Here is a 14261-nt window from a genome sequence, read left to right as displayed (position 1 = left end):
GAAAATTATAAGGATTCCAATTTAAAAACAAGCAAGAGATGAGCAGGCAATTTATAAAGAGGAAACAGTGGACAAAAATGTCCTCATCCTAACTCTATGCCATACATAAAGTGCAAGATTAGATATAAATATAGGTATAGATATCTTGTTTCCCAAAATAACTTGAGCTCAAGTCTCTACATTTAGAAGGATGGATTTAATACATGGAATTTTATAATGTAAATCTGCCATCAACCAGAATAAGACAATATTTTACAACTCTTCCACCATTTATCAGGTAGCCCCACAAAGTAGAAACTGCTTATTTATCAAAATAGGAAAGAATATAACCAGTAGTTGGAATTATGGCTTATATTTCAGAGATCAATTCAATGAGTTTTAAGTTATAGATACATGATTCTTGTTGTTATGAACTCATGATCTATGGAAGAAAGATGATAGGCATAAATATTTTAACTAACTGAAAGGTGCAGTATGACAAGCCCCATTTACATTCTGGAGTGTAGGTATAACGTTAAGATGAAAAGATTAGGGATTAGAGATTAAAAGCTAAGCATTGGGTTATCTAAAATCAGCTGTACCTTAAATGACAATATATGCTTGAAGGAGGAAGGAAAGAAAGACATTCCTTTCATTCTTATTTACTATAGCTTTGATTTCTCCATTTTTGATTGTTACAACAATTTACAGCCATCCAAATTGATGACTTCCAAAAAATGAAATAGCCCAAATCTAGTTGTAAAAAATATTTTTCTTCAAAATATGGCTTCCATCATTCATGCAAGGTTCATAAAACCACTCTTTAAACAAATGTGAAAATAACTAGTTAAGACATATGAATTCGTACGAACCTGTAATACTGTTCTTTTGGGTAACTGTGAAACGTCAAATTCAGGAATCTCACCTACAAGAAAGACTTCAGACACATTTCGTTCAGGAGAAATGTATTCTTCTTTAGAATTTACTCTGAGTTTTAACTTGCTTCTCCATTTTTTTAATTGAAGTTCATGCTTTAACATCTGCCATGGAAATAATTTACAAATTCCATGGAACTCTTGTAAGGATTAAATGAGATGATACATGTAAAACACAATGCTTGATACAATCATAGCACCAATTAAACATTATTTATTATCATCGTTGTCATTATATAAATTATCATTGTCCAGAGCATGTGTAATAATGTGTAGTCTCTGAACCACCATTATAGATCATTTCCACCAGTTGTCATACAACATTGGCATAGGCAATCATCTTGAAGATGTGGTCCAGCCTTCTCTTTTAGAGATGAGGAAGCTGAATCCCAGAGAGTCAAGGCCCTGGTAATGCCAGAACTGGTATGTGGGGCATGGAAGGGTGAGGGTTAGCATGGAGGTATAGCAGGAGAGTTAGGGGAATTCCCCAGTGGTCCACTGCTTAGGACTCTGTGCTCTCACTGCCCAGAGCCTGGGTTCAATCCCTGGTCGGGCAACTAAGATCCCACAAGCCACATGGTGCAGCCAAAGATGAAAAAAATAAATTAAAAATAAAAATAAATAAATAAAAAATTATTTTTTAAAAAAGAGACAGTCAGAAGGAAAGAATTTGGAGAATTGCCTTATCTATCATTACAGGAAGTCCCCATTTTAACTTTCAATACATTCCTTAAAACTGCATAATCAAGAAAACACCCAAAGGGTAAATAAGTGTTGTACCCATACAAACACACACACACACACACACAATTTTGGTGTAATATATGGATATACTAGAGCCTAAGGAAAAACACACAGTGGAGAGCTAGCACATACAAGTGTTCCCTTCCTCTCCTCCCAGCAGACACCTGCCATCCTCACTCCACCCTAGTGAATACTGGCCTAGTAATATTGTTAGGCCAAGATATCACATGGCTAAAAGAAAATATTTTCTCTAACTATTTAATACATATCTATATTGAGGATATTATTATCATATATATTAATATATATCAACTACTGCAAAACATTACGCTCAGTGTAGGGGGATGGTTAAGAGAACAATACTGCCTGCTCTCAGGGACGTTCAGTTTAAGGGGATGTAAAAGGGTCAGCCTGGTCATGCACAGTTACCTTTTCACCATTAGACAATCAATGACCAGGCTAGGGGCCAGGTCAAAACATTAGCTTAGTACAAGAAGTGGTGGAAAACACAGAATGACCAGACTAAAACAGTGGTACCCAAAGTACAACCGTTTAACTGGCAACGTTGAAAATGTAGTCCACAAAAGGCAGGTGCTAGAGGACATCCTGTAAGAACACCAGTTCAATACCAGGGGATGATAAACTTCTAGAGAGCAAGAATGATCAATGCTTTATGCGTCTCAGTCTCCTCCGCAGACTCTAGCACTGTTTCAAGCATTATGTGAGTAATCTTTTCTTACTCTCTTGGTACATACGTAGTATCGTCAGTGTCAATATCTGAACCAATCTGGGGTGAGAGGCATTGATCTTCCCCTCCACAGGGCAACCATAAAACAGGGGGGTTAATTTCTTCCTATTTTTCTCTTTCCTATTTATCCCAACTTTGTATTTCAAAGAATATTAATAAAACATTACCTACTAAATAATGTAACTAAAAAAAATTCCAGCATGTTTCTATGTCTGTTCCTAGTAGTTACTATGAATATTCTAAAACAACATTAAATGATAATATACTGTACTGATAGCTAAAGCAAACTAGAGATACTTTTAAGTTTGGAGGAGTTTGCTTGGATCCTCTGTTTTGATTGATTTAATTCCTAATGGGTGTCCCAGTTAAGAATGATCCTTTAAATTTAGCAATTTAGTAGTTTAAAAAATAATTTAGTATTAAGATTATAATTTATTAAATTGAATGTTGAAAAAGAATAAGTAGCAATTTAATCTTATCTAGAAAAGAATAAATTTAGTCTTTATCATTTATTTCTGTTATAATCATATCAAACAGTTTCTCTTCCACTTTAGACATCTATATCCACCTAAACACTTGCTTAAACAAAAAATCTTGGTGTCTTTATCAATAAATTTAAACAAAATGTTAAAAAGATTTTTCCTTGATGTTCATAGTTCAAATGAAACAACAAAATTTTTTAGGAAATATTTTGGGTAGCTGAGGTGACATTTAAATTACTAAGTTAAAAGAACAAGGACCCCATTAAAAGTATATAATATTCAGGACTTTAGTGTTTTCCACACAGCATTATTATCTGAGGCAACATCAATGTAACAGCAAAATTCAGTTTCTAAAAAACTTGTTTCCAATATGCCATACCAGCTCATCTTCTCTCTTTTTATACTTATGTCTTGCTTTATCCCTCCATTTAGTTAGGATAATTATCAGCTTGTAGCAGTGGAACATCTGTTGTACCCGCAGTAGTGTATCTGAAGAAAGTGCATTAGATTACTGTATATAGTTAAAGCTGCTCTCAAAAAACAAAGTGTTTAATATTCTATCATGTTTATAATATGAACCAATGTTGCATCTGATAGTTTTTTATTTTAATTACATATGAAATTACTTTTGACAGCAGTAGATAGTACTCCTGAGACTTTATTAACCTGTAAACATCACCTTTGCCCTTATAAATTAAGATATAATAGATGCAGTAAAATGTCAAGATATATATCATTTCTTTTTTAAAAAATCCGTTCTTTATAAAACCAGAACTTCCAAATTTATTCATAGAAATAGTCATGAGGTAGTATTCTGATTTAGTTAAATACCCTATGATTAAATAGATTGCTATATATATGTATATATATATATATATATATATATATATATATTATTTTTTTTTTTTTTTTAACCAGGGGTCCAAAGCTCAAACATAGGGGCCAGGCCGGAAGGAGGATGATTAAGGCAGGCCTTTGGGACACCACTCTTAGATAATTGTTTCCTCTCAGAAATAGAGACCCACTACCCTTACGTTAAAACCGTCAGAGGGTCCACTCTGAGGTACCAACAGGAGCCAATCAAGAGGAAATGATTCTCTGATTTGCAGCAGCCATAAACAAATCAGTATCTAGTGAGCTGGATAAAATCTCTATTCCTGCTCCTAAGAGCACATACATGCACTGTCCACTCATTACAACTATCAAGGGTTTAAGTAAAACTTAAACTTATTTTTCTTTAAGTTTTCTCAGGTATTCATTAAATGAAATATCTATAAAGAATGAAGAGCTCTCTACAAAAAATAGTCAGTTTTGATATCTATCTATCTATATCTATACCAGCTCTCTATTATGTAAAAAAGTTAATAGTAGATCCCTGTTTATATTGAAACTTGTATATATATATCACACAAATACATATAGAATTTTATTTTAAATATGCCTGTTTTCTATTACACTAAAACCCTTTGAGACAAATCTCATTAAATATTTTAAATTAGTGGCTTTACATTTCATGACAATCCTCTAGACATAAAAATAATAAAAAATTCTTTAGTACAAATTATGTTTAACTGTTAAGTTTGTTGACACTTTGGATACATGAAAACAAAAAACCAATTGTTACTATGTAAGGATTTACCTTTAAGTCGTTCTTTTCGACCTTTCACATAAGAGTGCCAGTGATGAAATACACATTTTTTAAGCCTGAAATTGTCATATTCTATTGATTTTTCCATTTTTTCAGCCAGAAGATCATCTTCATTTGTAGGAGGTATTGCTATCTCTCTCCACGTGCTGTAAGCAGAAAATACAGAAACATAATATTTTGATGTTAGGGCAATACGTTAGTAAATAAATTGAGAGAGAGAAGAAGAAATACACTGGGCTTCCTCTACCTCCTCAAAAAACCACAGCATGAAAGAAATTGTTAAATTATTTTTATTGTTTTATTTACAGCCAGTCCTTGCATTTCCTTTAAGCTTGCACTTCCCTTGTCTACATTTCTAAAGCCCAGAAAGCTCTGAAATCCAAAAGTTTTTTTTTTTTTCATAACCTATTTAAGGGCAAAGCTAGACCTGACCTAAACTAATTTTGCATCAAAACCTCTCTGAATCTGACACATAGCTGTTCATAGTCTTTCTTCATTTTACTTAGAATATACATATATGTTTTACTGTTGAAATACTAATATGTTCAGATATGTTTGGTTCCAACATGCCATCCCAGACACCACTGAATGTTATACAGTACACAGTATGTGCAGAGATTTCCTTTCTAATATTTTTTCTTAGAAAGGGAATCTAGATTCCAAAACATGTTGTCTCCAAGGGCTTCAGATAGCGGATTGTGGACCTATACTTTCAATTTTGAAGTTCTATTAAAAAAAAAAAGTGACACCTCAAAGAAGTAAAGAACATCTTTTAACTAAGTAAAAACCAATTAAATATAAAAGAAATATATAATACAAAATGGTGGAAACAAGATTAAATAGGTAGGGACTTCCGTGGTGGCGCAGTGGTTAAGAATCCGCCTGCCAATGCAGGGGGACACAGGTTCGAGCCCTGGTCCAGGAAGATCCCACATGCCGTGGAGCAACTAAGCCCATGCGCCACAACTACTGAGCCCACGCACCCTAGAGCCCGTGCTCCGCAACAAGAGAAGCCACTGCAATGAAAAGCATGTGCACCGCAACGAAGAGTATCCCCCGCTCGCTGCAACTAGAGAAATCCCGCCGGCAGCAACGAAGACCCAATGCAGCCAAAAATAAACACATTAATTAATTAATTTTTTAAAAAGATTAAACAGGTAAAATCAGCACAACTGGCCAAAAGTGAGCTGTTCTTCACATGGAGAATGTCAAGAATAAGAACACAAAGAGGAAGAAATAGTGTATAAAAATCATGTTCTTACTAAAAGTGGGTCTTCAGTAAATGTCCAGTATAAAAAGTACATGCTTTTATCATTAATTCTGGAGTCACCTAAAATAAAGAAAGAAATGAAATAACAAGCATTAGAAATAAATGGAATGCACAGGCTACCTCTGGAAGATGTACAAGAGAATGAGAGCGATGGTTGCATTTGGGAAGTAGAATAAGGCAGTAGGGAGACAGAAACAGACTAGAAGAACTATATACCATTTATATATTCTGGAATTTTATTGTGTATACCTATTACCCATTTTTTTTAAAGTTAAAATCACAGCTTAAAATTTTCCCATTATATTGCACTTACTTTAAAGCATTTTCAGGTAAGTACTATGGCATTATTATTATCAAGTATATTGATAGGAAATATTGATAGTTGTGGGTTGACTGATCACTATTAAGCTGAATGATTTTGCCTTCTCAAGGGTAGAAAATGAGGGAGGGATAAATTGGGAGATTGGGATTGACATATACACACTACTATATATAAAATAGATAACTAATAAGGACCTACTGTACAGCACAGGGAACTCTACTCAATACTCTGTAATGGCCTATATGGGAAAAGAATCTAAAAAAGAGCAGATATATGTATATGTATAACTAATCCACTTTGCTGTACAGCGGAAACTAACACAACATTGTAAATCAACTATACTCCAATAAAAATTTTTAAATAAAAATAAAAATAAATAAATAAAATTAGGGGATGAGCCCAAACTCAAAAAAAAAAAAAAAAAAAAGAGTAGAAAATGAGATTCTCTGTTAAAAAAAATACAAGAATGCCTCACTTGCCAAGCAGGAATAGGAAAACTATATAAATTAAAAGTCTAAACTGTGGAATATGCTGAAAGAGATGCAGATATCACTTGCAGTTATTCACAATAACACACATTAATGTGGGAATGGCTCACTGAGGATTGCTGAAATCATCTGTACCTTCTGTACATTCTTTAAGAGTAAAGATAGTATTATATTAACAGTAGGTTAACGTAATATAGGTATCTTTACTCCACCTCAGTTGGACATCAAAGCTCTTAGGAAGGCAACAGCAGCAGCACTAAGCCTCCACCTTCAGATGGCTTCACAGGTTTGGGACAGAGACACTTGGATTTCTTGAATTCACACAGGACAGCTTTGAGATTCCCAGAAGCAATTGGTTGGAATTTTAAGGAGAAACCAACCTCCTGTGTTATGAAGATAGGGGCTAGAAGCAGTGAAATTTGGGATACTACTATCAACACTGTTACTATCGCAGGATGGTGAGACCTGGGGAAATTTTGTAATAAATGGAAAGATAATGAAATACCATTACAAATCATTAATGCTAACTTACAAACAGATACCGAATATATGGCTCTTTAATGTCAGTAGTAATTGGTCCCATTACTTTTCTTTTTGGCTGTGATGGGTCTTTGTTGCTGAGCATTTTCTCTAGTTGCGGAGAGCGGGGGCTACTCTTCGTTGCGGTGCGTGGGCTTCTCATTGCGGTGGCTTCTCTTGTTGCGGAGCACAGGCTCTAGGTGCGTGGCTTCTCTTGTTGCAGAGCACAGGCTCTAGGTGCGTGGACTCAGTAGTTGTGGCTTGCAGGCTCTAGAGTGCAGGCTCAGTAGTTGTGGTGCACGGGCTTAGTTGCTCCACAGCATGTGGGATCTTCCCGGACCAGGGATCAAACCAGTGTTCCCTGTATTGGCAGGCAGATTCTTAACCACTGTGCTACCAGGGAAATCCCCCATTAATTTTTAACTTTGTAAGATACTCACTTTATTATATATGAGAAAATGGATGTATTTAAATAATACCTATAGAAAAAAGGTTTTACTTCTATAATATTTGATGTACCTAGTATAGTATAAGTTAATCATTAACTTCAGATTATAATTTTTGGTTTCTGGCATATTATAACATAATTTTTCTTCTGGTGGGCAATTCCTTTTTTTGCTCAGTTAATCCTTGAAACAAGAAATTGTATATTAATTGTCTTAACATATCTTACCATATTTTTAAGCACCATGCCTTTATTTCATTCATGAGCTTTATTAATATCCCATATAGTATCATTCTAGAATAATGCTAGCAAAATAGTATGGAGTGTGCTATAGATTGAATGTTTGTGTTCCCCAAAATTCATCTGCTGAAACCTAATCCCCAGTGTGATGGTATTTGGAGGTGGGGCCTTTTGGAGATGATTAGGTCATGAGGGTGGAGCTCTCATGAACGAGATTAGTGCCTTTAAAAAAGAGACCACAGATGGGCTTCCCTGGTGGCACAGTGGTTAAGAATCTGCCTGCCAATTCAGGGGACACGGGTTCGAGCCCTGGTCTGGGAAGATCCCACATGCCGTGGAGCAATTAAGCCCATGTGCCACTACTACTGAGCCTGCGCTCTAGAGCCTGTGCACCACAACTACTGAAGCCCACGCGCCTAGAGCCCGTGCTCCGCAACAAGAGAAGCCATGGAAATGAGAAGCCCACGCACCACAATGAAGAGTAGCCCCTGCCCGCCGCATCTAGAGAAAGCCCACATGCAACAATGAAGACCCAATGCAGCCAAAAATAAAATAAATAAATAAATAAATAAACAAACAAAAAGAGACCCCAGAGAGTTCCATCTCCCCTTCTGCCATGTAAGAGTATAGCAAGAAGATGGCAGTTTATGAACCAGGAAGCAGGCTGTCAAGACATCAAATCTGCCAGCACCTTGATCTTGGACTTCCCAGCCTCCAGAACTGTGAGAAATAAATTTCTCTTGTTTGTAACCACCCAGTCTATGATATTTTCATTATAGCATCCTGAACAGACTAAGTTTATAAAGAGTTTATGTTGAATGCATTAATTTAAATCCCTCCCAACTCTGAATTGTTTATTTTTCATAGGCTATTAAAGTTAATAGTAATAACAACAATAGTAAAAAGAAACCATGTCTTTAATGCAGAAGTGAGCACAGTCTAACATACAGTACCATGGCCTGACAAAAGTATTGGATTTTTCATGCTGAGTAGTTTTCTTATTTTTTGACCTTCTGCAAATTATTGACAGACCATTTAATGCTCAAGGAGCTTTTGTGCATGGAGGGAAACACTCACTGCTATTTGTATTTTAGAGCTCTGTTTAATAAACACATAGTTAATTCAGTACAACTTGGAAAAATCAATTTTTCTTAAACATGTAAATGTTTATTGCAAATTTCATTAGGTAAAGTCCCTGAAACAACTTAAACTAAATTAAAAACTTACAAAGATGTTCCTTAGAACTCTCAAATGCCATACACAGCAGACACACATACATAAATGCTATATCATTAGCTATTATTACTTCTTTTATATTTAAACTTATCCTAAAGTAAATAATATGAATCTAGTTTGTATCTTCACTATTTCTATACTTCATTATTTCTATTCCTTCCAGATTACAGTAACACTTATTTTGATTCCTCCTCAGGAAACAGTAATCTACCCAATCTCAAAAGACTACTTTTGCAAACCAGCAAGGATATAGGATGTGGTTATCTTGTTTAGGGCACAAGATCTCTCTGCTTCTCCCAAATTATTAAAACCCCAGCCCCTGGGTTCATAAAGTTAAGTTTCCTTTTCATAGTTAAGCTTTGGTTGTTATATCAGTAGGACTTTTTAAGTCCACATCTTTCATTTAGATTTTAGAGTTTTGTTACGCAGTGCTCTCTCTGATAGCATCATTTTAAAAGTCGCATAAGGGAGTGATCTCCAAGACATACTGAGTGAGAAAAGCAAGAAGCAGAAGGCTATATGTAGTCTGCTGCTTCTCTGGAAGAAGTCAAGGGGGCGGGGAATACATGTATTTGCTCATATTTTTTCAAAAAAAACAATGGAGAGATAAACCAAAAGCTACTAAAACTGGTTACCTAGAGAAAGGGATGGAATAGAGTAGATAAAGAGGCAGGAAAGGGAGCAATACTTCTCTGAGTACTCCTCATTTATTGTTTTGATTTTTGCTGTCATGTAATGTTACAAATAATTGAAAAAGCATAATTATATCAAAGAAAAAAAAGATGACCATCGAAACACAAAAAAGTATTATTTTAATGAAAATACCGGGTAAGATATATATATCTTAAAAGCAAAAAGAATTGCATAATTTTCTTAAACTGCTTTCCATAGTTCTTTGGTTAGTGGTCTTGTGGTATGGTTATTTCAAAACCACCATATGGGTGTTGTAGGATGAAACTAATAAGCAATTAGTTAATGTCAGGCAGACCATGGGTGCCTCCTGATGCAATGCATTAGAAGGAACCCAACATCTCTGCATTATTCTTGTCATCAGAGAAAAAGAAGGAAAAAAGAACCTGAATATCGAGTTTGTAGATCTAACTGCAAACTTGCAGGAAATACAAGAAACAGAACAAATGAAAGGATTCTAGAGGAAATGAGAATGTAGGACATTTTACATGACAGATGATCTGTTTTCTTCAATAAATAAGGGGCATGGGAAAAAAGAAGAAAGGAGAACTATTGCAGATGACAAGAGACATTAGATACATAACAACCAAGTGTAATATGCGGACCCTGTATGGATTTCAACTTAACAGAGCCATATGTGAAAAGGCATTTTCGAGGCAATTTGGAAAACCCAAATATGGACTGAATATGGAGTTTATATATATCTGAATGTAATCATCACTACATGATATTCAGGAATTATTGCTCATTTCATTACATTTCATAGACAATTGCACTGTGCTATGTTCTCTAAAAACACCATTTGTTGTTTAAAGATGCACACTGAAGTATTTACGGTAAAGTAATACAATTCCTGGGATTTACTTTCTAATACTCCAGCAAAAAGGGGGAGGGGAGAATAACAAGATTGGCAAAATGGTGATTATTGTTTAAGCTGAATGAGGGGGGATCATTATATATTCTCTCTACTTTTGAGTCATATTTAAATTCTTCTGTAATAAAAAGATGTTTTTAATGTTACAGATGCCTTTTCTTCTTGTAATTAGTAGGCCTATCTGGAGATTTCATTTCCTAAGAAATGAGAATCAAGTCTGTGAATTTAGTTTCCTCCTTACAATGGTTGATTCTTTAATCTTGGAACACACAGTTAAACTGTCTTTCTGTCTACTGTCATGAGAGCAGTTTCTCTCTTTTTGTTTTTTTTGTAACTGTTTGGCTTACTCACAGTTTCTTGTATTCAATCTTCTCTGTTTGCACAAATAGAAACAAATACATATTTATAAATAGGCATGTCCTTGCTGTGGAGGACTTCATAGCGTGAGGCCATAAAAATGACTGCACGCTGAAACCATGCAAAGCAATCTTAATAATCCATGGGGGAAATTACAATTGTTTGTGGTCTGTAAAATATTTTATCAAAACATTAAAAACTCTCTGACTGGCAGTTATAACTGTATACGAAAGAAAAATGGGGGGGGGGGCAAAGCTAATGTTTATTTAGTATACTGTAATTTAAAATATTAGAAACATTGAGCGTTAAAGTGTTTTATGTCTTTGTGGGAAAAAAAAAAAACCTTCATTTTTCTCTGAGGGTGAAAGAGAAATGAATTATCTGTCCAGCCTAGGTTGAGCCCTCTAAAGCAATCCTAGGCACCTAGAGATGTACAGTTTGCAAAGTCATATCTAGTTTCTGTTTTCTCCTTATGAAGTGGACAGCCTTTCTATGCCTTGGTGAATTGTCATACTCCTTTCTAAAGCTGAATCAGCTTCCAATATTTTGTGCTTTTAATGTCATGAAATATCTCTATGAATTCCTTTTCAAATAAAACTTTAGATTTGAAGTAGCTACAGTGTCTCTTAGAATTCTGTGCAAACTTTTAAAGATTCTCTGTAGGCTTCTAGCTAGACATTGGACACGATCTGATTGTGTTTTATAAGGTCATTTTCAAAATATTGACAATATTTACCCCTCTAGATCAGTGGTTTTTCATAATTTTAGGATCTTATAGCAATGGTTTTCAAGCGTTTTTCATGTGACTTTATACTCAGTGCAGTACTATTCTAGAGGATAAGGGGTGAGGAGGGGAGGACCAAGAATCCCATCCCCTGGGTCTTCTCTCCCCAGCTCCTGAGGTTGCCCCCAAACACCTCCAAGAACACAGTTTGCAGATATCTGCACTCCATAGTGGATCAAAATTCTGTGGTTGATAAAGTCATTAAGACACCCACACACCATGATGCAGATCAACTATGATCAAACATGGGTTCTTCCCAGTGTATTGGTGCCTCTGAATCATCCCAGGCTTGGCAGAAATATCCCATCCCTCTATTTCTGTCTCTCTGTTGTAGATCACTGATTAGGATCTGGTGTTACTCTCCACCCATCCTTCTAAATGATGCTTCAGATTGTTCCTGGCTCTCAGCACCCACCGTGACCATGGCTTTGATTCTACTTTTCAGTGCCTGACGTCACCAGCAACTAGCCCTGCCTGTGCTCACTGAGACACCAGCCTGGGATCTAGAGGTATCACGCATGGTCCCACACACATCTAATTCGTGTTGCTCTTTCTCTCCCCACGTGCCTTTTGCTATTTTAGCTTCTCTCAGGTGCACAGTCTTTGTTCTGAAGTCTCCATATTCTGAATTATTTCCTTGCCCTCTTTACAGAATTAAAACCAGCTGTTGGAGCTGGTTGTTCCTTTCATTAACTTGGTCTGGTTTTTAAGTTAGGTCTCATTAATGTTTCGGCCATATCTTTGTGAGCATAATTCCCAGGCGGATGGCAGAGAGAATGGAGGGGGCGTGGAATACAGAGGAAGTAGATTAGAACGGAAAGAAAATATCCTCCTTTAAAGCTTTCCATGATGCTATTTTTGTCATTATAAAGATACAAGAGAGGAGGAGAAGGAGAAAGGGGGAAATTTAGTAGAAAGATTTTGTCAGAAAGAGGAAGAATAACTGCCTGTCCAAATGCTTCTTGGAAATTTGGGGAGGTTACTATGAGTGTGGCTTTGTGCATATGTGTGTAGGGGAGTGGGGTGGGGTGTTTGTATATGTGTATGTGATGTTCCTTCACGTTTCTGAGTGCCCCCAATTTCAAAAACAGTGTGACCTCACACCTCTCATGAAATCTAAAATCTTTTTGAGAGCTTCCATCCAAACTTAAGATGTATATGTAGAATGTTTGGTTAATAATACTTACCAGCTGATCATCCAGTCCAAAAAGTTGTTCCATGTAAGTTTCCGACAGTCTCTGAATTTTGGGTTTCATTGATGGATCAATGCACATATCCCTTTAATAAAATCATAAAATGCAGTCAAAAATTAATTTCATTTCATAGTAATTAGTTCCATAATTAAATCAGTGATTTTAATGGGTGGAGGGGAAGGGAAGGGAAGGAAAAACACTTCCCCTTGGGAGAGGCATGTCAGAATCACCTGGAGGGCTTTTTCAAACTACTCCCCCTCAAGATTCTGCTGTGCTCCCCAAGAAGGCATAACCTCCTTGTCCTCATCCTCAACTTGAAATAAACTGCCCTATGAGCACACGTTGTTGATGAGAGTGTGCTATGTTTCTAACTTAAGAACCAGTGGAGAAATTGTTCCTACTGAAGTTTGGGGGACTTAAAAGCCTATGGATAGGCAGAACACTCTGACATAAATCACAGCAAGATCCTTTTTGACCCAGCTCCTAGAGAAATGGAAATAAAAACAAAAATAAACAAATGGGACCTAATGAAACTTAAAAGCTTTTGCACAGCAAAGGAAACCATAAACAAGACCAAAAGACAACCCTCAGAATGGGAGAAAATATTTGCAAATGAAGCAACTGACAAAGGATTAATCTCCAAAATTGACAAGCAGCTCATGCAGCTCAATAACAAAAAACAAACAACCCAATCCAAAAATGGGCAGAAGACCTAAATAGACATTTCTCCAAAGAAGATATACAGATTGCCAACAAACACATGAAAGAATGCTCAACATCATTAATCATTAGAGAAATGAAAATCAAAACTACAATGAGATATCATCTCACACCAGTCAGAATGGCCATCATCAAAAAATCTAGAAACAATAAATGCTGGAGAGGGTGTGGAGGAAAGGGAACACTCTTGCACTGTTGGTGGGAATGTATATTGATACAGTCACTATGGAGAACAGTATGGAGGTTCCTTAAAAAACTAAAAATAGAACTACCATATGACCCAGCAATCCCACTACTGGGCATATACCCTGAGAAAACCATAATTCAAAAAGAGTCATGTACCAAAATGTTCACTGCAGCTCTATTTACAATAGCCAGGACATGGAAGCAACCTAAGTGTCCATCATCGGATGAATGGATAAAGAAGATGTGGCACATATATACAATGGACATATATATATAATGGCACATATATACAATGAGTAATAACTCAGCCATAAAAAGAAACAAAATGGAGTTATTTGTAGTGAGGTGGATGGAGTTAGAGTCTGTCATACAGAGTGAAGTAAGTCAGAAAGAGAAAAACA

General features: G+C 35.9%; 2 protein-coding genes across 5 annotated transcripts in view; one reads left to right on the top strand and one right to left on the bottom strand.

Moving 5' to 3' along the window:
- The window catches only part of FBXL13 (F-box and leucine rich repeat protein 13), a 192116-nt gene that overhangs the window by 159551 nt on the left and 18304 nt on the right, over nucleotides 1-14261 (bottom strand). The window contains exons 3-7 of the mRNA XM_082399421.1: nucleotides 12949-13039; nucleotides 5799-5866; nucleotides 4528-4682; nucleotides 3268-3377; nucleotides 852-1019 (exon numbers count right to left, since the gene is read on the bottom strand). Of these exons, the coding sequence (XP_082255547.1) occupies nucleotides 852-1019; nucleotides 3268-3377; nucleotides 4528-4682; nucleotides 5799-5866; nucleotides 12949-13039 (592 nt within the window). The remainder of the gene's footprint in view (nucleotides 1-851; nucleotides 1020-3267; nucleotides 3378-4527; nucleotides 4683-5798; nucleotides 5867-12948; nucleotides 13040-14261) is intronic.
- Nucleotides 1-14261, top strand: part of LRRC17 (leucine rich repeat containing 17) — a 170871-nt gene that overhangs the window by 143080 nt on the left and 13530 nt on the right. The window contains exon 7 of one of the 4 annotated variants that reach the window (XM_082399400.1): nucleotides 12096-12270. The exons of 2 other annotated variants lie outside the window; for them this stretch is intronic. The gene's annotated coding sequence lies outside the window, so the exon portion shown is untranslated. Of the gene's footprint in view, nucleotides 1-12095; nucleotides 12443-14261 lie in introns of those variants that run through there. One more of the 4 variants, XM_082399402.1, reaches the window with a different exon arrangement.

This window comes from Balaenoptera borealis, assembly GCF_965194805.1.
Source record: "Balaenoptera borealis genome assembly, chromosome: 7".
Taxonomy (NCBI): Eukaryota; Metazoa; Chordata; class Mammalia; order Artiodactyla; family Balaenopteridae; genus Balaenoptera; species Balaenoptera borealis.
This window is presented reverse-complemented; position numbering and strand designations above follow the sequence as displayed.